This window comes from Habropoda laboriosa, unplaced genomic scaffold (assembly GCF_001263275.1).
Source record: "Habropoda laboriosa isolate 0110345459 unplaced genomic scaffold, ASM126327v1 scaffold295, whole genome shotgun sequence".
Classification (NCBI taxonomy): domain Eukaryota; kingdom Metazoa; phylum Arthropoda; class Insecta; order Hymenoptera; family Apidae; genus Habropoda; species Habropoda laboriosa.
In genome coordinates this window covers 76,146-97,856 of record NW_017100429.1, presented here as the reverse complement: position 1 = coordinate 97,856, position 21,711 = coordinate 76,146, and the positions used below count along the sequence as shown (strand labels likewise).

Sequence of the window (21,711 nt, the reverse complement as noted above, 5' to 3'; positions counted from 1 at the left end):
GCAAAAAGAACAGGTGCGCGCTTGACTCGTGCCTGCCTTTTTTCGTTGTAATATGTAGTGAAGAGGGGAAAAAATGATAAAATACGCAAAAAATAGGGGCCCACGAAACAACTTTGTCTTAACGATTTATAGAGGACGTATCCGCGCAAGAAAGTAAAAAAAATGAGCCAACAAGTAAACCAATAATCTCTCCTTGTGTATTTAGAAAGTAAAAAAAAAGCACCCACTTATAACCTCGATCTTCAAACATTGTGTGTCGTTGTGGTAAAACAGAAAATTAATTATACTTCGAAGTAAGGCACATCTTTAAACTCTTGCTATGTAACAATGATGATGATGATGATAATGATGATGATGCTGGAATATTGATGATGATAAAGGCTTAATAAATGAGAAACGGTCGAACGAGAATGTAAATTGAGTGACTACATATGTATCGTTTTTTTTCTCTTTTTTTTTTAAATCAATAGAAACACTTTTGTTGTAAACCGGTGCGTCAATTTTCAACAAACTGTTCTCTCGTTTATCATTTCCTTTTATTTATTTATTTATTTTTTTTTCATTTAATCAACGCTATTGCTGATACAGCAAGTAGTTAAGCATTGAAGAGAGAGAGACGCTATCGCGTTTTTCAGTATGAAACATAATGAAAAAACTTACGCTGCTTCGCTATTTGTTTAATATTTTAATTAGTATTTTAAAATAGAGAAAAAAATATAATATATAAAAATGGATCATTTAATTTCAATGATTTGTTTTAAATGATTGCCACAAAAAAATGATGAACGATGCGTTTTATGTTATTATTTCACACTGTATGTCTCTAATAGAAGCACGCAAACTAATGGGCATTAAAAGAAAGAAAAGAAAACGTTTCAACAATTTCTTCTCGTTTCTCTTTTTACAACGTATATCATAGCTTTGTGCTAGTAGAATATCAGGATTTTCTAATAGCAACCCATTGAAAAAAAGAAAAAGAAGTAGAGAATGCCCTTGATGGATGATCAAATAGGGTAGAATGATGAAAAATGATATTGAGTTGCTATCATGCTCGATGTTATTAAATTTTAAGTTTCTCTTTTTACCATAGTTTCGCTTGCATACCCCTATTAACAAGATATATTAAAACATACCGTAGCAAAGGCAGTAAATAAAAAAATATTAATAAAGTAAAAAAGCCAAAAAAAGAAAACGTAATGAATTAAACACTTATCAATGTAGCTGCAAATGTATGTGGGCCCCGTCCTTATATATTCTTATTAAATATTACATAACGTATATTCTGCTATTATTTTTCATAGCTAAAGGAAGCAACAAAGATTAAAAAAAAAAAGATGATTAAAAGTAACAAGTGCGTACAGAGGGTAATCATTGTATGTTACAATTCATAATCATTGTATGTTTATTTTTTCTGTTTTACTTTCTTTTGTTTTGTAACACATAAGAAGACAAGGTAATCGATGATGGAGTGTGCACAGCGCATGGAATGTAATCTTTTGCGAACAAAAAAACGAAAAATCTTAGGCGAACACTTTGTGTTTGAATGGCAGAGGCGATTATTTTTTAGTAACCCAGAAAGCGGGACAAATAAAATTGTACATGCGCTATGATTTTGTCAATGGTCGTATTGTTTTGAATCTACATGGGTCGGTTGGTGGTTCTTCTATTTCCTGAAATTGTAGAAAAGCCATTGTAAAGTGTAATATACATATAAGCATTTTCAAACTACTATTTGTTAATGTAACAATGTTAAAACCATCGCAGCATAATGATTTATGATGTTGCATCAATTAGTCAGCGAACATTATTTGTACGTATTTGCTGTAGAATTCAAAGCAGAATGATACACAAGGTTTTTGTACGTAGAAACGGCATATACTGCATTAGTTGGTAATTTGCTGGTGTAAGAACAGTACCAAACTGACCCATTCAGTTATTACATTTCTTTATAACACACAGTCTCATCGATGTATTCTTGTTGGATTATTCTACCTTGTAACTTACTGTTATAACATATACCCCATTCATGTCTAGTGTCAAGCAGAGCTGATTCTATGCTTTTGCTAGTTGGAAAACTGGAGAAAATACATTTTTAAGCAAAAGTCGAAGAAAGCCGAGCGCGGAAATTTCATTAATTATTCGGGTATTAAAAACAATAATAAACCAAGTTGAACATTTTGATATTGTTAAATATAATTTAGGAATAGGCGTGTGAAGGTTAAAAGAGAAACCTGTTAAAGCAAAAAATAAGAAACGGAAGAATCAGTGCTGGCGAAAACACGAGGCAACCAAAAGATTATTATAGTGCTAAAGAAAGAAGTCACATTTAAAGTACTTTTAAAACGGATACATATTTGGAAAGTAGGAGATAATCATTGTATAAATGTAGTGGCAACTCTATAATACTACAAAACAAAAAAAAACAATATATTCAATAATTATTCGAAATATTAAATGCAAAATGCACTTTTAATGGATGTTGTAACAATTAAGAGTATTCAAATTGCATCGACATTTTACTGTAAATCTGTTCTTTGGAATACAACTGCTCTGCCGGCTGAACAAGAGAAGGGCATCTTTCATTCTAAACGAAAAAAGAAAAAAATTATTGATAAAGAAATCAGATAATTAATAATGATATATTGCGTATTGAGGAACGAAGAACAATTTTTTTTATCCTAACGAGCAGAGAAGTTTCTCCAATGACAGATATTTTAAGTTTGTTTCTTTTAACAGAAAAAAAAATAACATATATATATATATTTATCTTCGTTTTTCTTATATAAATGCAATTACACGACACACATGCAAAGTAGAGAGAACAGTTGTAATGGTTCATAGAGATTCTCTGTTGAGTTTGAAGAGGGAAAAAAAATAATTAAAAAAAGCTTTGCAGGACACACTGCACGGTTCAAAATAAAGGAAACAAACTTTCAGTGAAGTTTTGTAAGAAAGCTGTTTGTGTGAGAGGTTCTCGGAGATGGTTGGCTGACATTTTCGGAAGTTTAATGATTTATTGAAACGTGTTGTCATGTCTTGAATACAATTAAAAGAACTATAAAAGAAAAAGGAAAGTAATTTTATCTTAATTAATTTTTATGTTACTCCCCTTATTATAACAATTATAGCTTAAAAATCTGTTAGGTACTGACTTAACCTATGAAGTATATGATAGAACAAATGATTTACAAATGTACATGATATTCATCACAGCTTTATTCCATTTTGTTTTTTTTAGTTAGACAAGTTGCGTAAATATTAACAACTATCAATTTCACAGAAGAATTTAACATCATAAATCAGTGTGATTTATAGGATAGATGTATAAACGTTTCTTGTACTCTTGAATATTAGTGATATACTCCGAAGATTTGTCAGTCTCTTTTGCGACAGGGACATAGATCAATGTATACTTCTTACTTTCACTTTCCTCTATTTTCAAGTTAGCTGTAAGATCGTAAATGACGCAATATTTCGATATTTGACATGGTTTGCAATATAATACTAAAATTAATATACTTACTGTTGGCCTCGTTGTTTTCCGAATGAACACTTTCATTTTTTTCTTTATCAGTGTTTGTAGGGGTTCCAACTATTTGTATGCTCAATTTTCTGAAATTACTGCCACCAACTGCATGAGAATTCAACCATTCTCTTAATTCGTCTATCTTGATGTGCTCTATCATTTGTAACTGTTTCTCTATTCTATCAAACATGTAATCATCGAAGATAATCTCTAACCAATTTCTATCAACTTCTTCTTTCAAATGTATGTCTGCATGTTGCTTTAGTTTTATTAACGTCTCTTTGATACGGTCGAAGTCCTTCTCTGTGATCTCTTTTAGAATATTATTGAACATTTCTAGAAAGGCCTCTATTCTATTATCCACATGTTCCGTGGTGTATTTGTCTGCCTGAGTGCAAACCATAATAGAATAGCCAAGAATCCCATAGGTATTTTTTGGCGTACAGGAAACATCGTAGCCAAGCTGTTCCTGCGTTCTGAGTTGGTTGAAAAGGGGCTCTTCCATGAGCAGCTGAGCAAAGATTACAAAATATATATTATCTACAGAATGACTTCAAAGTAATAAAATTTAAGCTTGCCCGTACAATCAGTAGGTCGATAAGGATCGATAATTTAACAGACGTAATGCCAGATTGATAGTAATTCTTCACTACAGAATTCGCATCTGTGCCATTCAGATTCTTAATTTTGCAATAATGTTTGCCAATTGGTATTTGAGTAATTCTCATCTGTGGCATAGTGTTGGGCAACAGTGGTCCACATTTTAGGATCTTCACGCATCCCTGGACGTTTTCAATCACGTCCTCCTGCGTCATATTCCCTTGCACTAGACATTTAATATAAACGTGGTCGGTGAAGTATTTGATAAAGCTCTGGAACTCGTTGAATTTCACGGTGTTGATGGCAACATGTTTGTCCACAGATGTCCAGTGGGTTTGCATTAGAATCGACAACCTCACTTCTCTGAAATAATTTCGAAGAAAATGTAGAAAAGTTTTAGATATATTCTTCATGATTTTTCATGTCTTTTTACGTACACAATTAATTTATTACGCTTCTTAAAAGTATTATAGTACGATTTCGCTTGTGTTTCCTTGATCACTTCGAAAAACTCTTCTGTCAATTCTGGACTCTTCGCTATGCATTTTGCGATTGTCACTAGCAATAACTGTGAATAAAAAAAAATTGATAGAAACTAAATAATAATTATGCTATTAAAAATACAATAAATATTCTTACTGGCAGCTTCTGATTGAATCCATTCACTCTGAGAGCAATACCCATGTCAGTTGAGTAAATTTCATGGCTCAGGGAAGCAACCGTAGCAGGAAATAATACTTCTACTAGCAACAGTTGCAGTAGAGTGACGTACAATTCCATCATAACCACACTGAAATTCAAGACAAGTAGTTCTACTAAATAATTCTTGCTTCTTGATAAAAAATCATTACAACCTACCCCTTCAGCGAAGCAACAGCCGTAGGAGATATAATATAAAAATACATGTAACATTCGGGCAAGGCAAATTTCGTATCAGGCCGGTACCAGATTTCAATCAGTTCATCTGAATGAATTTGCGTAGGATATTTAGGTACCTCAACTGGAGTCGGGATTAAGCTGAAGTCATCTGTGAGGAAATCGTTGGGTAAAGGTAAATGATACTCGGGATAAGGTTCGATGGTTCTCCAGCATTCTATCCACTTGTTAGGGATTACTGTATCGGTGTATTTGGTCTTGAACCAAGGCTCCACTTTGTCGAATTCTTCATCGTTGAACTTCTTGTTAGAAATGATGATATTTACATCGCCTGGTCTTAAGTAATTCAAATAGCGTTCGATGTCTTCTGGATTATATTCGAAGTACAATTCTTGTCCAGTAATGTAGTCGCAAGGTGGATAGTAATGCATCTCTTCACACAGATCTTCAACGTACTCTACAGGTGGTTCTTCATCAGTGAATCTAAAAATTCAAGCAAAACTTTTTTTCCTCGCAAATATTTCGAATTATTATCAGATACCTGAAATCAGTTTCTTTAATCTGATGAATCTCGTCGTAGATTCTCTTCTGAGGGCCTTCTTTGCGAACCATATTGATAAAAGAAAATACAGCATTCAACACTTCTAGCAAATGCTTGTAGCCTTGCTCAGTTAGTACTAAACTTAGACAGGACAATGTATACATGGAGCAATGTTCATATTCGCTAAAAATTTCAAGACACCACATCTTTTTCCTTAAGTAGCTAATCAAAGAACCTTTTCCCTTGTACCCTATGATCCAAGAGACATAGTGATAAGGTTTGCTTCTGTATAAATCACGCACAGGGGGCAGAGACCATATCAACTCTACCTATAAAACAAGTGAAATTAGTTTTCCATCCATAATTGCTTCTTTTTTAATCCATACATACTCTGCAAACATTTTTTATGGGCTTAATCCTGTAGATCCTTCTGAAACGAGATGTATTGAATGCATTTTCCTTTTTAAATGCGGTAAAATCATCAGGTGGTAAACCATTGCTCGGTACACTTGCAAAGCATTGCGTTACATAGTCTTCTAGCACGTCCAGTGGGAGTCTAGCCTATTAATACAAATAGTAAATTGCTGTTGCTGCTGTTTGAAATTCGATTTTAAGTTTGAAAAATTTTTCACTAACTTGTATGGCAAGTTTCATTCTGTGAGCGCTGTAGTGACGTTCCCTAAACTTATGCAACGCGTCGTAAAGCTTATCATCCGTTACGCCATCCCGTAATGTTACTAAATTACCCCAAGTGAACTTTGCTGCTGGATGATCCGGATATGCGAAGCTACGGAATAATTGTTCTTGTCTACAATAATCGGATGGTAAGACCTCCTGAAACTCTGTATGAATTATTCAATGTTATCACCAAATACAAAAATGAAATATCATTTAAATATCTCCAATATGTACCACTTTCTACAGCCTCCCTTTCCCTAGTTATAGCATCTTTCTTCATTAAAGGTTTGATAAAAAATTGAGCAAAACGATCCAGAGCTGATAAAAGATGCTTTTCTTGTATCTCAAAATAGAATGTTGTTAATTCACAGTCGGTGGTAGCATTGTTAGAACCTCCTCTATTTTTAATGAATGCATCAAAGTCATTCTCCTGTAAAATTCATAATAAAAATTGGAAAAATGTTCATGAACATTTTTTTTGCTAAAATGAATACCTGAGAATACTTTTCTGATCCCATGAAAACCATGTGTTCCAAAAAATGTGCTAAACCTTGAATCTCTATTGGATCGCTGTAGGACCCTACATTCACAGATAATCCACATGCTGCCTGTGTAAGAAATATGCATAGCAGCACAGCAGAATATTAACAATACATATACATATATTTGACATTGATTAAGAGTTGTACATGTTAATAAAAGATACCATTTTCTCTTCTCTTTTCACTTGTTTCGAGCATGTGGATGAATCTTCACCGTCAGAATCAGATTGATCACTTCCTTCCTCACACTTGTCATCCTCATTACTGTCAGTTTCTTCATCCATTTCCTCATCATCATTTTCACTACATACTGCATCTGCTGATAAGTAACAAATAAATGTACTCTCATGAATTATCAAATAAGTATAATGACTAAAAATGAACTTAAGAAGAAAAATTCTTTTACCTTTACCATCACTTTCATTGTCTTCAGAGGACAGTGAATGAGGGTCTGAAATTAGCAAAGCAGTCAAGCCATTTTCCAATTTCATCACCCTATAGAAAAACATGGAAATAAAATATGTAACATGATGACAAATAATCAACAAGAGTTCCGTTGTTATTTTCATGTAATTTTTACCTATACTCTTTTTTATCGTTTTGCGACTTGATAGGTGCATCTAAATACACAGTTTTTCCTCTTTGCAATTTTGTAACGCAAACTGATCCATCCTGAATGCAACTTTCAGTTTGTATCTCATCAGCAGTCATCGTGCCGACAGTGAGGTTATGTTCCCTGAGAAAACTTGTATTTCTAATTGCATTAATTGAGCCTTGATTCGGTTTCAGTTTTTTCTCTGGCGGACTTTGGAGCGGCGTTTTTGGCACTGTTGTCAAACTTGACGCTTTTCTAGACCCACATTGAAAGACCTTCATGAAAAGATACTTTCGTAATCGCGTTACCATTCGTGACTCGATTTCCACTTATCTAATATCACAATTCAGATTGACAGATCCGCGTAACTTTTTTTTTCCATTGTATCCTCTCTATGTAGCATTCTTTTTTCATTTTTTACAATTTAAAATTATCCATTTTTTTCTGTAGGTGCAATAATCGGTTTAAGTGTCACCTAAATCTTTCAAAGAATGTACAAAGCGAAGCTCAGAATTTGCTCGTTTAAAGCTGCATTTAATTTTTTGTATGCATATATTGTTTAAATAAATTATATTTAACACACTGAAATCGTCTAAATTCAATACAACCTGAAATTGTTTAATATTAAGTAATTTCTTAAAATATTTCATGAGTATATATACTCTGTTAATAAGGTAGACAATTTTGCGCCAAAATTGTAGTATTTTAATAGGAGAATATGACAACAGAATTGCCCCTTTTCATATTTATTAATCATCTAAATATCAATAATAAAAGCACTTTGAAAGCGGTATTATAAACCACAGTTCTTCAGAAGCATATTGCCATAATTAAAAACCGTTGCAGAAAACAATTATTTATTAACTTTCTACATAAAAACAAAACGGCTGTTCTCTTCAATCATAATCAAGAATACGCAAAAATTATCGAATAACACCGCTTACACGCAATTAATTGCATCCCAGTTGTATTATAAATTATGTATATAAAAAACACACAACAATTTATTATTTGTTTATCTTCCTGAAAATTAAGTTTTTTGACCACCTATTAGCCATTCCCTATATGTACAATAAGATAGAAAAGAAAAGAAACAGGTAGCTAGATAAGGATAGAATATTACTTAGACATTCTAATACAATTATGAATTACATTAAAAAAATGTGTAGTTTGCACGTACCTTTTTAATAATTACGTCGTGTGTAATCATTTTTAAAGTACGGGATACATAACCTATGTTACAGATTTCATAATAATACCTCTTTCTATTTTTCTTCCTAAAGAGTCTCTCTCAATCTAAACCGGGGGTTAGGAACCTTTCGGAACCTAAGAGCCATTTCAACAAAATAACGTACAAAAAATAAAAGTTAGGGAGCCGCAATTTTAATTTAAGTTTAAATTTTTAATTTAAGAATCATTAAATTTAAGAATTGCAAGTTTAAGAATCGCGTGGAAACATTTACTTTACCGACGCATTATAGTTATTTTTTGGGGGGTAACTGTCGGTTCTGCGATGGCAACAGCAGATTTTTATTAAACATTTAAGAGCCGCAGGTTCTCGACCCCTGATCTAAACTGTTCGGTACTTGACACTCTGCCCGAGTCTCACTCGGGATAAACTGTCCAAGGGTTAATAGGCTTACAGAATGTGATAGGAGCTAATAGATAAAAAGAGAAGATAGTTTCACATAAGCTAAATAAAGATAAAATCAGCTAGCAGCGAGACAGGATACCTCATGTTCGGTTACGCAGACTAGCGACTCAGTATTAGGATCATAAAATATAATTGTACTCATTATCTAGGAGGAATTCGCACATTAAATAACTTTAATGCCAATAAAGTACTTAAGTAATTAGTACAGACTTCCTGCTATTTCCACATATAACTTTTGTAAACATTACTTAATTAATTATTAATAATAATTGCAGCTACTTTCAACAAACATATTCTTCTGCATAATTCATCTTCAGCAATATCTATTATTTATTCATTTATTGTATATAAAATGCGAAATTTTATAGTTACATAATGAAGTACAGTTCTTTAGTTACTTTCAAATGTAGTTTTTGTAAATGTTTAAATACAAATTAATTAGTTATTATCAATATGATGTGTGGCACCAATAAATTGGTCTTTCCGTCTTCTAAACAATTATTAATATTTAACGAACCATACATCTAATTTAGACAAAAATAATTGGTAAATGTAAACAGATACCTGTACTACATTTTGCAATCGTGAAAGTCTGCAAAATGTTATTAGAACTTCATATTCATATTTATTAATGAATTTAACATGTATTTACTTATTTAGTTATTTATTTGCTGCAGCCGCACAACTCTGAATACGAATGCATCTTAAGAATGCATGCTTATATGTTTATAAATTTACAGCATAAGCCTGCTAAAATAATAAAAATATATCAAGGTCCTTTCTCCAATAACATTTAATAAATATTAAACTATGAAGAATATGGTAACAAAACTTGTATATGAAGATTGTTAAAAGAGTGGTCTTTGGAATACGCCTATAAAAAGTTACAAATTTTTCGCAGAAAGTTGTAAAATTTATGAAAAATCACAAGGGTATATCAAGCCATTTCCATCACTTTGTACAGAAATTGTTAATAACTAATTATTAAGGGAACGAATAGCCTTGAAAACTACATCTGAATATAGTTAGATGTTTGTACTTTATTATTTAATACCAAAAGTGTACAACTTTTGTGTAAATAATGAGTAATTAGTGAATTTTCTCGCCTATTTGAGTCTATTTGTCTTCAGGAGAACGGAGCGTAATCTTGGCTGGGCCAATAAGAAACGTTTTCTCTCTATCCTTCTCATACAATGTATGATCCTTGTCTAATACCTCCAACTATTTACATAGTATGTAAAGTACTTACTTATAATCCCGATACCAAATCGCTAGAGGTGGCGCGAGAAGAGAAAACGTGCTCTAATTTACCGACTAACTCAGAAAGTAGGAGTTTCTGAGGGAACCTTTGTATTAGAATTATCGAACGAATTTAAGTGAACTATAGGCATATTTTTACAGGATCAATAATCAACAAAAATAACAACTATAAAACTATAACAATAATCCTCTTCTTCTCTTGCTAACAAAAACTCTAATTTTTTACACGGTCGATATTTCAGAACGTTGGACACAAAAATATATTAGGTGCAAGGTCTATCCTGAACCTTGTCTGTGGTGTTAAGTTTATCCTGTAGCCTGTATCTGGTCTGTAATACGGAAGTGGACGCGTTTGCTTTGCGCGGGCGGATGTTTGCGTCGCTATATAGCTAGTTCTATCCTTGTCTAGCTTATGTAGAACCATCTTCCCTTTTATCTATTAGCTCCTAGCACATTCCATAAGCCTATTAACGTCTGATTTTCTCAGACGAATTTAATGCCCGTAAGAAGTAATTCTTCTAGTCTTTCTATCCTTATCTACTTAGCGCTTTTCAGCCCAAATTCAGTTGAAAGTTGGCTTGTAGATAAACCGATGGTATACGTGAATTCTTTCTATTTTTAATCAATTATAAGAATTCAGATAAGTAATATTTATTTACTGATTAAAGAAGAAGATACATTACACTTTAACTTTTTAATTATTAAACGAAATAGTATGAAAATAAATTTATTTACAGAATAACACGGTAATGAAATATATTTTTCAATATCGAAACTTCACTCACTATATTTTTTAATTACTGAAACTTCTCACTGCATGTCATACATTATTCTTACAAAATATTCAAATTAATAGGAGAAAAATATAAATGTATTTTTTAATTCGCTTGTTTTAACTATTTCTTTTGTTATAAAATAATACGTCTAGACCCTTTCAGCGAGGAAAAGTGAATGAATCATCAAGCGTCGTCGATATTCATTATTCAATGTTAACATGTTTTTGTTTAATAATAATAATCTGCAATTAAATTAAAGATTCTGTATAAGATTATTTAAGGATAAATTTGATTGGTACTTCGCATTTGTTTATTAATACATATTTCCTTTAGAAGCAAGTGCTTTACACCTCAGCAATGTTTCTGTACGTAACAACAACGATAAACATTTATCTAAAGGAGCAATTGTAAATAGTAGTCAATGAAATTTTACAGTACATTATATGCATATGTTATCGAGTTCTTTTGTTCATTGCTTCGGTTACACCGCGGCAAAATTTGAATTCGGTGCGCTTCAGCTTCACACTACAGGGCGCCACATGAGCCACATAACAATATAAAAAGCTTTTCTGTTAACTCACTAGGTGGAATCCACATGGTATGCGATTTCCTTATTATTCAACTATAGTAAGTATTAGACATATCAAAGTACAACAATAATACTGTCCAAATAATGAGGCATAAAGTCTTTGTTATTTTAAATCAAATTTTTGTACCTTTTATTACGTGTAATGTTAAACTAACATTTTAAATAATCGCTTCGAGGATTTCCTAACCTATACTTGACGGAATAGTTGCAGAAAAATGGCTAGAGAACCTGACGAAGAATTAAAAAAGGCTTTCTCGCAGTTGCACGAGAAAATGCTCGACACCACCCAGAAATTAAAATTGGCAGACATACAGATCGAAAAATTGAAAAGATCCAAGCAGTTCGCCGAACTAACCATAAAAGAAATAACTTCTTATCCGGAAAAGACCAAAACCTACGAATCCGTCGGCAGAATGTTCCTCTTGGATGACATGGAGAGCATTAAAACTGGTCTAGAAAAACGTATGAAGAATTTTGACGATAAAGTGAAGACTTTGGAGAATAATAAAACGTATTTACAACAGAATTTAAAAGAATGTGAGAATAATATCAGGGAAATGATTCAACAAAAACAGAACAAAGACACGTCTAGTTAAGGAGCGTGAAATTTCACATTGGCAAAATTTCATATTTTATTTTTTCATCACTTCATGTCAACTATTTCACCACATTATTAGACATTATATCATGTTTAATTTACAACGTATGGTTCATGAATAAAATTATCGCAAATTTATGTAAACTCTATAGTGTTCTGTAATTTGTATTTATTGCCTAATAAAGCATTTTATTACAATTTTCGATCAATTAGTGAATAAAATGAATGATCGAGTATCACTATAATTTCTAATTGTTATTAATTTATTCCAGCAGAATTAATACATACAACAAACGATTTTTCCGTGATTTGACTTATTTATATTCACTCAACACACACACACTCTCTCTCTCTCTTTCTCTATCATTTATTCTTCACTCTCGCTCAGATTCTTTAGCTACATTCTAAATTACCCTTAAAAACTTATCATCGTCATCATGTGCCAACGCAGTATTTTGGCAAGTTGGTTAACTCAAAAATTAAAATGCTCTCTAGTGTGTCTCGAATCTTGGGTAGAAAAGATCGAACAAGTAATATATGCTTAATATTCCTGTGTCATAATTACATTTATATCCCTTGTGACGTGTTTTCTGGCCTTACTTATTAAGGACAAGACAGCACTATATTATGCTTGTATGTATGTGTGTTCTTGTATATGGTGCAGCTGAATGTAACTCGACATAGTATATACAAAGTATATTATCAAATTCAATTCTAAGACCTATATTTTTAGTCAAACAGACTTTTTGTGCCTCTGCCCTCATCATCGACTTATATGTGGTATATGGTATTCAGTTGTTGAGAAAAATTCAAACTGAAATTCATTTTATATGGAAACCCATGCATTACAATAGCGCGTGTATACATATGTATATGAAATGAACTCTCCCGAATATATGTGAACGTCAGTCTTAACTAAAATGATTGCCATTGTTCGCCGTGGTATTATTCTGCCGATTACAAATTCTCAGCGCACAATCTAAACTGAAATCCCTGAAGTTCTCGAGTACACATATTGTAAAGGACACATTTTTGACTAATGATTAAGTCTTTCAGGCATCCGTGGGGACACTATTGTCGCGGAAAAGAACATCAGCGAATAAATTATGCTGAACGACAATCGTTCGAATTAATATAGGGCGTACCTTACACGATAAACTGCGTAGTTTAGTCTCTTAAATAATTTTTTTCTCGTTTCTTTGCTTTAAGTGAAATGTACTTATCATTACGATATACACACAGGTCGATGAAAAAAAAATTGTAAATTATGCTCTTAATCTACTTAAGAGAATAATTTACGCCGCCTTCCACAAAGACCGTATATGTATAAATACAAAAACATGAAAATCTTGATGCTAAACGCCGAATGTACATGTATAATAAATACAGGAATAATGTAAATTTAGATGTAAAGATATTACGTGTGTTGTGTGTGTATGTGTATGTATGTATACGTGTGTATTCACTTCTTTAAACCTTAGCATCTTCTCTTCTAATGAAATTCAGCTAAAAATCGTAATTTACGAAAAATAACACAGCGCACACGATATTTCGTTAAAAGGTAGTGTTAACCTGCGCCATTATGAGTTCTTGTTTGAGCCACTTTTGTTTGTCAACCCTTTAGTATTCAAGCTGCAATAGAAATTATTTTTATTAATATTTATATAAGTTTTATTACATATTCGAAGTGAAATTGCTGCGAACCTGTGAATCCCTGTGGTGGTTGACCCGGTACTGAGTATTGTGGTCTGAAGTTGCCAAAATTGGCCGCACCAGCAAAGGTAGCTGGCAATTGCCCACCAGAGAAGCCTGCAGGGAATTGTTGTGCTAATAATGCTGCTTGACCTGATTGAGAACTGCTTCCTCCAGGTGCAGTGGCAGCCAATCGACTCAATATCGATCTTTCGGACATCTGAAGGCGCTGAGCAACAGGTGGAATGCGAGCTAAAGTAGCTGGTAAACGACTCACGTCTGACTTCATGTCGGACAACAACTCTTCCAACTGATTCAGTACCTATAAATTACAAAAGAAATTAGAAAAACAAAATTTTATACTAAAATAAAATGCATATACTATTTAAATGAAATATTACTTTATGCAATACAGCATTTGCTGGTTTATTGCCGGCAAGACTTTCTTTACTAAGATGCTGATGTGATTCCGCAAGGCACTCAACTTCTGCAAATCTTGCATTCAGGCTCATCGCAGGGTGATTCGGATCCTGCGTTAAGTTCAGGTACGCGGCTCTTCTCAGCTGTTCCTCTATCACTAATGCCTGTTCTAACAGTTTGAAGCGTCGAGCCAGGAATTTATTCTTTATCTCTAAGAAATTACCCTTACCCACGTCCATCTTGAACGGTTCATTTATTATTGCGAACCTGTGTTAGACAATATTAACGTAAAATATACGTAGTACATTTATCATCAGTTAGCATTCATTTCCATTTTACCTGATATCGTTTTGAATATCTTGCCAGCGGCCATAGCCATGCGTGACAATGCCAGCCAATAACCAATAATCATGCCTTCGATGCCATATTTCGTATTCACGGCCAGGTACGGCGGCTTTCTCTTCGTTCAACCACAATGTGTGCAATTCAGTGAAACCACCATCGGCAATATTAAACATAAACTTGCGTTTGGGCTTCATCACCTCTGAATCACAGTCCTTTACGTCTTTATCCTTGGTATCTTTTTCCTGCAAGTGATCCATTAAAAAGTATGTTAATTGTAACAAAATTACCACTGCTAGACTTATTATCAAATAAGTACCTCTCGCTTCTCAGATTCCTCTTCGTCATCCTTAACAATGACCACGTCCTCTTCAGAATCTTGTTTGGGTTTATTTTCATTGCTCTCTGCCTTTTCGTCATGCTTCGTCGCAGATTTCTCATCTTTGACATCCGCCTTGTCTTTATCCTTCTCTGCTGATTCTGTTTCTGCGTCTTTTTCCTCTTTCTTCACATCTTCCTTATCTTTCTCCTTCTCCGCGTTGCTTTCCTCATCTTCCTTAGAATCTTTAGACTCTTCCTTCACATCCTTCGAATCAGTATTCTGAAAATATGTTCATGAATTCTTAAGACTCTCACGCCACAAGTAGACATCAAAGACACTCACCTCTTTATCTTTCTGCTCTTCTTTGCACTCTTTCACCTCAGATGAATCAGAATTTGCCTTGTTCGACTCAGTGGCCGCGGCTACAGAAACAGTGGTCAGAGTTGGGGTCGCAGCAGGACTTGGGCTAGGTGCATTCGAAGTAGCTGGTGTTGCACTGGTACTGCTAGTTCCAGTTGCCGCATCTCCACCGGCCTCCACCCTCACAGGCTCCACTGGTTTTCGAATCATCTCTGGCATGGAATAGTATCCGTTTATATGCTCGAATTCTTGTACCTGTTAAGTAATAATATAATTATTATAACGGAAATTTAGAATATTTGTGTACGCACCTTCTTCCTTATCAGAGACATAACGCCTATTCTGGTCAATACGTGTTGTCTGTTAAGACCCTCTCTTGGAACACCATCAGCAAACATATCAGCGTTATCTGCACCAGGTTCGCACAAGTGTCGCATGAACAGGGACACGTACGCTTTGAAATTCTTCTCCGACTTGCCCCTCAGGTCCCTCACCAGCCTGAAATGCGATAATATACTTTAACAGTACTTTAAATTTACTGATTACTACACACATTTCGAGCGAGTAACTAACCACTGAGAGTTGAACGCGTCCTGTGGTGGCATACCGTAACGCATGATCGCGTTGAGGAATGCTTTCCTCTGCCTTGCATTGAAGCCCAACACCTGGATTAAGAAATCATATTAGCACCTACTTTTTAAATTAAGTTTTTAAACATAACAGAGACTATGCAATGGCATACCTCAATGTTACCATTAACTCTGGCAAGCAACGGTGGAAGAGGTCGATCCTTCTCGTCTCTCCTTTCTAGTCTTCGTCTGCTTCTGCGGGACAATAAATCTCCATCGCCTTTTTCATCAAAGTCGTCGTCTTCTTTGTCATCATCACTAGGAGCGCTAAAGTCACTATTATAGTCAGACAAGTTCTCCTGCCAAGTTTGATCGTCTCTCGCGCTTTGGTCTCCAGTCACTACTCCATCGTTATAGTTCACTTGCTTACGTATTCGTTTACCTGAAAATAATTGCCACATCTTAATTATCCATATACGTAAAAAGAGGTAATTTATACGCACCTTTCCCAAGCGTTCTAGCAATGTCCTCTTGCTGTTGTTCATAGTGATGCCTCAGTAGTTTTATCCAGTAAGCAGGATCTGTATTTTCAGCTTCCTGTTTAATAATCTCTGTGTCTGCTTCTTCCTCTGTTTCACCTTCTTTTGTCACGTACGAGGCGACTTTGAAGGAACTTAAATATTCATTAGCCCAATTCTCCTTCTGCTCGATACCTTCCTTGCTTCTGTCTAGCAATTCAGCCACTGCTTTGTCGTCATAGTGAATGGCTTCGTCTTCCTTACCCTCTTCCTCTTTGAATAATTCCTCAGTACCTAATGCAAATATAGTTTGTAGAAATCTTCCACAACTTCAATCGCTATTTTATAAATTTTACAATCTTACCGAAACGTAAAATGTCATCAAGTTCCTGCTTGCTGAAATTGGCACCCTTTCCACCCATGCCAGGTCTCACAACCAAATGCGTCAGCATCATTTTACGTTTCGCCACCTGTGTCACTCGTTCTTCGACAGAGTTACGAGTCACGAATCTATAGATCATGACTTTGTTAGCTTGACCGATTCTGTGAGCTCTGCTGAACGCCTGAATGTCATTGTGCGGGTTCCAATCAGAATCATAAATGATTACAGTGTCTGCAGTGGCTAAGTTGATACCCAAACCACCAGCACGAGTGGAAAGCAGAAATACAAACTGTTGTGCACCTATTTAAGGAACATAGAAAATTGAAAAATAAGAATTTGTCTTTCGATAAAATATTTACAGATAAAATGTATATGTACCAGGTGCATTAAATCTATCTATGGCTTCCTGTCTCTGAGCACCAGTAATGTTACCATCTATCCTCTCATACTTGTAACCCTCTCCTTCCAAATAATCTTCAAGAATATCCAACATTTTTGTCATCTGAGAAAAAATCAGTACCCTATGTCCATCGTCCCTTAATTTCTTTAACATTTTGCTCAACAATACTAGCTTTCCAGCTGCTTTGATCAACGCAGAGGTTTCGTAGCTTCCATTAGGCGCAGTTGGTGCTTCTTGAGACGCAGCTGGGAACAGATAAGGATGATTGCAGCACTTTTTAAGATCCATCATGATGTTCAACAGAGACACTTGTTGACCTCCTCCCTTGGGATTCAGTGCCTCGAAGTTTCTCGTCAATATGTACTTGTAATACTTCTTTTGCATGGGTGACAATTCGACACGAACGATGAACTCCGATTTGCTTGGCATATTCTACAAATAAAAATGATACTTAGTTCAGCAACTGAAAAAATAAAATACGTATGAAAAATATGATGATACCTTTAATACGTCAGCCTTTAATCTTCTCAACATATGAGGCCCAAGAAGTTCATGCAATTTCTTTACTTGCTCTTCCTTTGAAATGTCAGCGAATTCGTTTTGGAACGCGGCTAAATCGTTGAATTTATCGCGACACAGGAAATTCAATAGATGAAATAATTCTTCCAAGTTATTTTGCAACGGAGTACCGGTCAATAGTAATTTATACGCGATATTGTAGGAGGCTAACAATCTAAAGAATTTCGACTGGTTGGATTTCAATCTGTGCGCTTCGTCTACCACCAATACAGCCCAATCTATAGATCCTAAGCAGGCAGAATCGATGGAGATCAATTCATAGCTCGTGAGGAGCACATTGAATTTAATTTGATTAGATCGAATCTTCGACGCTCGCCCTCCACGCACAGCACCCTCTTCAAAAGATAATTCGTTCTCACGTATAACAATCCGACTATCTTTGTCGCCTAAAATTAAGGTAGCATATCAATTAGCAAGAAGACAATCAATAAGCTTTAATTTTGTTTGCTCACACGCACTCACCGACATAAGTAACGCAATAAAAATCAGGTGCCCAGGTTTCAAACTCGCGTTCCCAGTTAATGATAGTCGATAAAGGAACAGATACGAGGAATGGTCCTTTGCAGTGGCCCTCTTTGTACAACGAATACAAAAAAGTGATGGTCTGGATGGTTTTTCCGAGACCCATCTCGTCCGCCAGAATAGTGTCTATACCTTGACCCCACGAATATCTCAACCAATTTAAACCCTAAGAATCATAAAATTATAAGACATTCTTTGAATTAAATATTATAATAAAAGTACAATACTTACTTCTAATTGATAGGGGTGCAACTGCATTCCAGTCTGATCTAAGTACTCTGGCTGTCTCTCGTATTTCTTCTTAAGATCTGTTGTAGGCTTATCAGGCGGAGGAGTATACCGTTTAGGTGTCCTCTCCTCGTCGTCGATAAGCTCACGTGTCTTTGACTTTTTGCCTTTACCTGAACATAATACGTGTGGTTAAGATTAAGGTTGCTTTGTAAATGAGAATTGTAAAAGAAAAAAAATTAATTAACCGACTCTTCTCACCCTTCTTGCCCTTGCGCGAGGAACTACCATCGCAGCAGTTCGCGGCTCTGAGATCCAAATAATACTCGATGGCCTGCTTCAGACCGGGAATATCTTCGTGCTCATCCTCCCAGGTCGCCTGATCGTATCCTAATTCTCGCCATTTAACCAGATACGTCGCTCTGCCATCTCTAGAGAGTCTGTGATTAATTACTCGGTGCACTACAAGCCATTCTGGCCGAACTCCATAACGATAAAACCGTTCCTCTAAATTGTATTCGTCCCTGTTAGTAGCACCGTCTTGTTCTTTCAATCGTTTCACACGGTTATCACTTTCGTCCAACGGTTCCTCCAATTTTGGTGGCTCATCCATGTCATACTTTCGCGAGTAATTTCTAAAAATCATAAAAGAATTTAGAAAAACGTCACAAAGAAAGTTAAATACAACATCCGTCATTTGATGAGTAGTACACACCTGAACATAAGAGGATGGAACACGTCAAGTTGTAATTCTGTGATCCAGTCACAGTGCCAGTAAGACATGTCTGCCCACTTTACAAAGAATTCACGTATTCTACGTTGCTTAGGAGCAGCTTTGCTCGTGGAGGGTTCTTCCGAGGGTGTCTCTGAGCATTCCTTCCACCTCCACGTCAAGATTTTTGCAACTGTTTAAATAAAGGGAAATATAAGTCTCATATATACGACGAACAATTTGTTTTTAGCAATCCAACAGCACCTTTTCCTCGTATCGGTGGACAAGAACATCTAGGACACTTCCAGTCACCATCAGGAATTTCTGAAAGCGGTGGATTTAAACAGTGTGTATGATACGCGCTAGTACAGCTATCACAGCATAATAGTTCACCGCCATCTTTACATATTCTACAGAACTCCATATGTTCGTCGTCGTCTTCGGCTGCACCTAAAAATAATCAATTATTCGATAAACCACAATTCGTTTCATTATTGAAATCCATTTCAGGGTATGGGACAGGATACAGGGTGCAGGGCTGCAAGGAAGGTACCTGCAATACCTTCTCCTTCACAATGAGGACAACTCCATTTTCCTTCTGGCGTTTCTTCTAATTCTGGCTCCAGACACACCAAATGGTAAGCTCTGGGACAGGTGTCGCATAGTATAATTTCTCCACCTTGCTGGCACACTTCACAATAATCCTGGTGATCAGTCTATACCAAAAAATTTTAGTCAATTAATTTAATCTAATTATATAAACATGTGTACTAAATGAAAAGTCTGATTATACTTGAAGGCCTTCCTCCCCATCTGGAAACTTGGACGTGGTCTTTGTCTTTTTCTTCTTTTTAGTCTTGTTGCCGATTTTAGTTTTTGCCTTCCTCCGAACAGGTGGTTCCGCTGGTGGTTCGACGCCACTCTCATCTGTGTTTCCTTTGTTCGTTCCATCCGCGCCAGTAGGCTCTTCAGCATCAGCTAACATTTGCTCGAATTCCATATCCGAATCTCTGTCAGTTCCAACACCACTACCTTCTGCTTCTTCATCTGAACTACCTCGTTTTCGCTTTCCAAGCTTGATCTTAAGCGTAGGTACTTTGGAAGCTTTTTTCCCCTTCTTCGCTCTAGATCCTCGCGATTTTCGTTTCCTATCGCTGTCCTCATCGTCGTCCTCCTCGTCCTCGCCTTCCTGCACAGTGCCACTACGATTCGCTCTCGCGTTTCTGCTATCCTCATCCACGTTTGCAGATGATACATCTGCATCTGGTTGCGTGTGGGGATTTAATTCAGAAAAATCCCGCCATTTCGCGGCCACTAACATCATGAGCTTTGACATTGGAACCTAAAAATACACATGGAATAAATAAATTGTCAGAGAAGCCGGACTTTACTTTTGGATTCTCTGAAAAGAAATTTACTTTTGGATTCTCTTTTGCCAAAAGTGGTCTGACATGTTGTTGGAATAATTTATACGTGGTTAAATTCTGAAAGTCTGCATCAGTATATTCAATCTGCACATCAGTTAATCCAAAAGCTGGTGCATTGTGACTGGACGACTTCCTGGAGGAAGATTTTCTACTCTTTCTATTCCCTGCATAGTCACTATCATCTCCAGCTACATCACCAGTCTCACCACCCCCTCCAAAATCACTTTCCTGTGAGAAAGAAAAATGTAACATTACATCAATGAATTAGTCACATATATTTTATGAGATAAAAAAGAAGAAATTACATCTCCAGAATCAGATTTTTTCTTTTTCTTCTTTTTCTTCCCCTTCTTGTCTTCACTGCGTGCTTTTCGTTTCTTCCCTTTCTTTTTTTTCCTTTCCTCTGGCTCATAGTCATCATCTTCTTCCTGTGATGAACAGCATTTGTCAGTGACAAATCTAAAGTTTGTTTAAAAAAATTAATTTAATCTATATATGAGACACTAACTAATCTCTGAGATTCTTCTGCATCAGATGAACCATCCACTTGCTGACTAACATTTGAAACTTGACCTCCAGTTTCATCTAATTCATCTTCCCCTAAAAAGTAATAAAAATCAACTATTAATAAATGTGTCGGTGTGTAAATGTATTTAATACAAAATAAGTATTTTTAATATTTTTAATATTTCTGTGATACAATGATTTTTCATGTGTGACTGATATATTAAAGCACTCCACTCTGCTTCTGACTTACATAAAATCAATATCTGTATTCATTAGAATGTGGGTTTAAGAATAGTCAATGTATACATATATTCCCATATATACGAAATTAATATTCCAGATAAATCAATATTTTCTGACTCGTCAAAACCAATACTTTTTAAAATATACTTTGAAAAGCGACCGAAAAAAAACTTATTTATCTTGCAAATATGTATAAACATTAAATTGCCGAACAGAATTATTTGAACTATCCTCCATTGCGCTGACGCGACAA

At 35.2% G+C, this 21,711-nt stretch overlaps 3 protein-coding genes across 5 annotated transcripts in view; 1 reads left to right on the top strand and 2 right to left on the bottom strand.

Annotated features, from left to right (window-relative positions):
* Positions 1-2,391: 2,391 nt before the first annotated feature.
* Positions 2,392-7,753, bottom strand: LOC108575669 (nardilysin-like). The gene is made up of 14 exons (XM_017938526.1): positions 7,344-7,753; positions 7,170-7,258; positions 6,928-7,082; positions 6,716-6,829; positions 6,456-6,651; positions 6,180-6,385; positions 5,934-6,104; positions 5,544-5,872; positions 4,985-5,485; positions 4,766-4,916; positions 4,564-4,694; positions 4,111-4,489; positions 3,524-4,037; positions 2,392-2,584 (listed from the first exon to the last, which is right to left on the bottom strand). Exons 1-14 carry the CDS (start codon positions 7,667-7,669, stop codon positions 2,580-2,582), a joined length of 3,267 nt encoding a protein of 1,088 aa, XP_017794015.1. The 5' UTR covers positions 7,670-7,753; the 3' UTR covers positions 2,392-2,579.
* A 3,862-nt stretch (positions 7,754-11,615) lies between these two features.
* On the top strand, positions 11,616-12,300 carry LOC108575719 (prefoldin subunit 1). The gene is made up of 2 exons (XM_017938598.1): positions 11,616-11,675; positions 11,843-12,300. The coding sequence occupies exons 1-2, from the start codon at positions 11,644-11,646 to the stop codon at positions 12,231-12,233; spliced, it is 423 nt and encodes a 140-aa protein (XP_017794087.1). The 5' UTR covers positions 11,616-11,643; the 3' UTR covers positions 12,234-12,300.
* A 1,362-nt stretch (positions 12,301-13,662) lies between these two features.
* Positions 13,663-21,711, bottom strand: part of LOC108575734 (chromodomain-helicase-DNA-binding protein Mi-2 homolog) — a 9,753-nt gene continuing 1,704 nt past the window's right edge. The window contains exons 1-24 of one of the 3 annotated variants that reach the window (XM_017938622.1): positions 21,409-21,453; positions 21,217-21,308; positions 21,014-21,136; positions 20,700-20,936; positions 20,075-20,623; positions 19,835-19,997; positions 19,546-19,731; positions 19,285-19,474; positions 18,831-19,204; positions 18,573-18,742; positions 18,282-18,507; positions 17,742-18,205; positions 17,219-17,672; positions 16,823-17,140; positions 16,444-16,752; positions 16,114-16,382; positions 15,945-16,036; positions 15,683-15,887; positions 15,354-15,626; positions 15,009-15,290; positions 14,687-14,934; positions 14,329-14,614; positions 13,940-14,249; positions 13,663-13,867 (exon numbers count right to left, since the gene is read on the bottom strand). In XM_017938622.1, the coding sequence (XP_017794111.1) occupies positions 13,863-13,867; positions 13,940-14,249; positions 14,329-14,614; positions 14,687-14,934; positions 15,009-15,290; positions 15,354-15,626; positions 15,683-15,887; positions 15,945-16,036; positions 16,114-16,382; positions 16,444-16,752; positions 16,823-17,140; positions 17,219-17,672; positions 17,742-18,205; positions 18,282-18,507; positions 18,573-18,742; positions 18,831-19,204; positions 19,285-19,474; positions 19,546-19,731; positions 19,835-19,997; positions 20,075-20,623; positions 20,700-20,936; positions 21,014-21,136; positions 21,217-21,308; positions 21,409-21,421 (5,838 nt within the window). In that variant the 5' untranslated portion in view covers positions 21,422-21,453 and the 3' untranslated portion in view covers positions 13,663-13,862. Of the gene's footprint in view, positions 13,868-13,939; positions 14,250-14,328; positions 14,615-14,686; positions 14,935-15,008; positions 15,291-15,353; positions 15,627-15,682; positions 15,888-15,944; positions 16,037-16,113; positions 16,383-16,443; positions 16,753-16,822; positions 17,141-17,218; positions 17,673-17,741; positions 18,206-18,281; positions 18,508-18,572; positions 18,743-18,830; positions 19,205-19,284; positions 19,475-19,545; positions 19,732-19,834; positions 19,998-20,074; positions 20,624-20,699; positions 20,937-21,013; positions 21,137-21,216; positions 21,309-21,408; positions 21,454-21,711 lie in introns of those variants that run through there. The other 2 variants (XM_017938620.1, XM_017938621.1) reach the window with 2 other exon arrangements.

Bases quoted from the DNA above. Each gene is read 5' to 3' on its own strand.
- LOC108575669 (XM_017938526.1), bottom strand. From the start codon at position 7,669: ATGGTAACGCGATTACGAAAGTATCTTTTCATGAAGGTCTTTCAATGT. The intron at 4,695-4,765 runs GTAAGAATATTT...TTTTATTCACAG, and splicing joins GATTCAATCAGAAGCTGCCA to TTATTGCTAGTGACAATCGC. The intron at 4,490-4,563 runs GTACGTAAAAAG...AAATTATTTCAG, and splicing joins AAGCGTAATAAATTAATTGT to AGAAGTGAGGTTGTCGATTC.
- LOC108575719 (XM_017938598.1), top strand. From the start codon at position 11,644: ATGGTATGCGATTTCCTTATTATTCAACTATA. The intron at 11,676-11,842 runs GTAAGTATTAGA...TTGACGGAATAG, and splicing joins TTCCTTATTATTCAACTATA to TTGCAGAAAAATGGCTAGAG.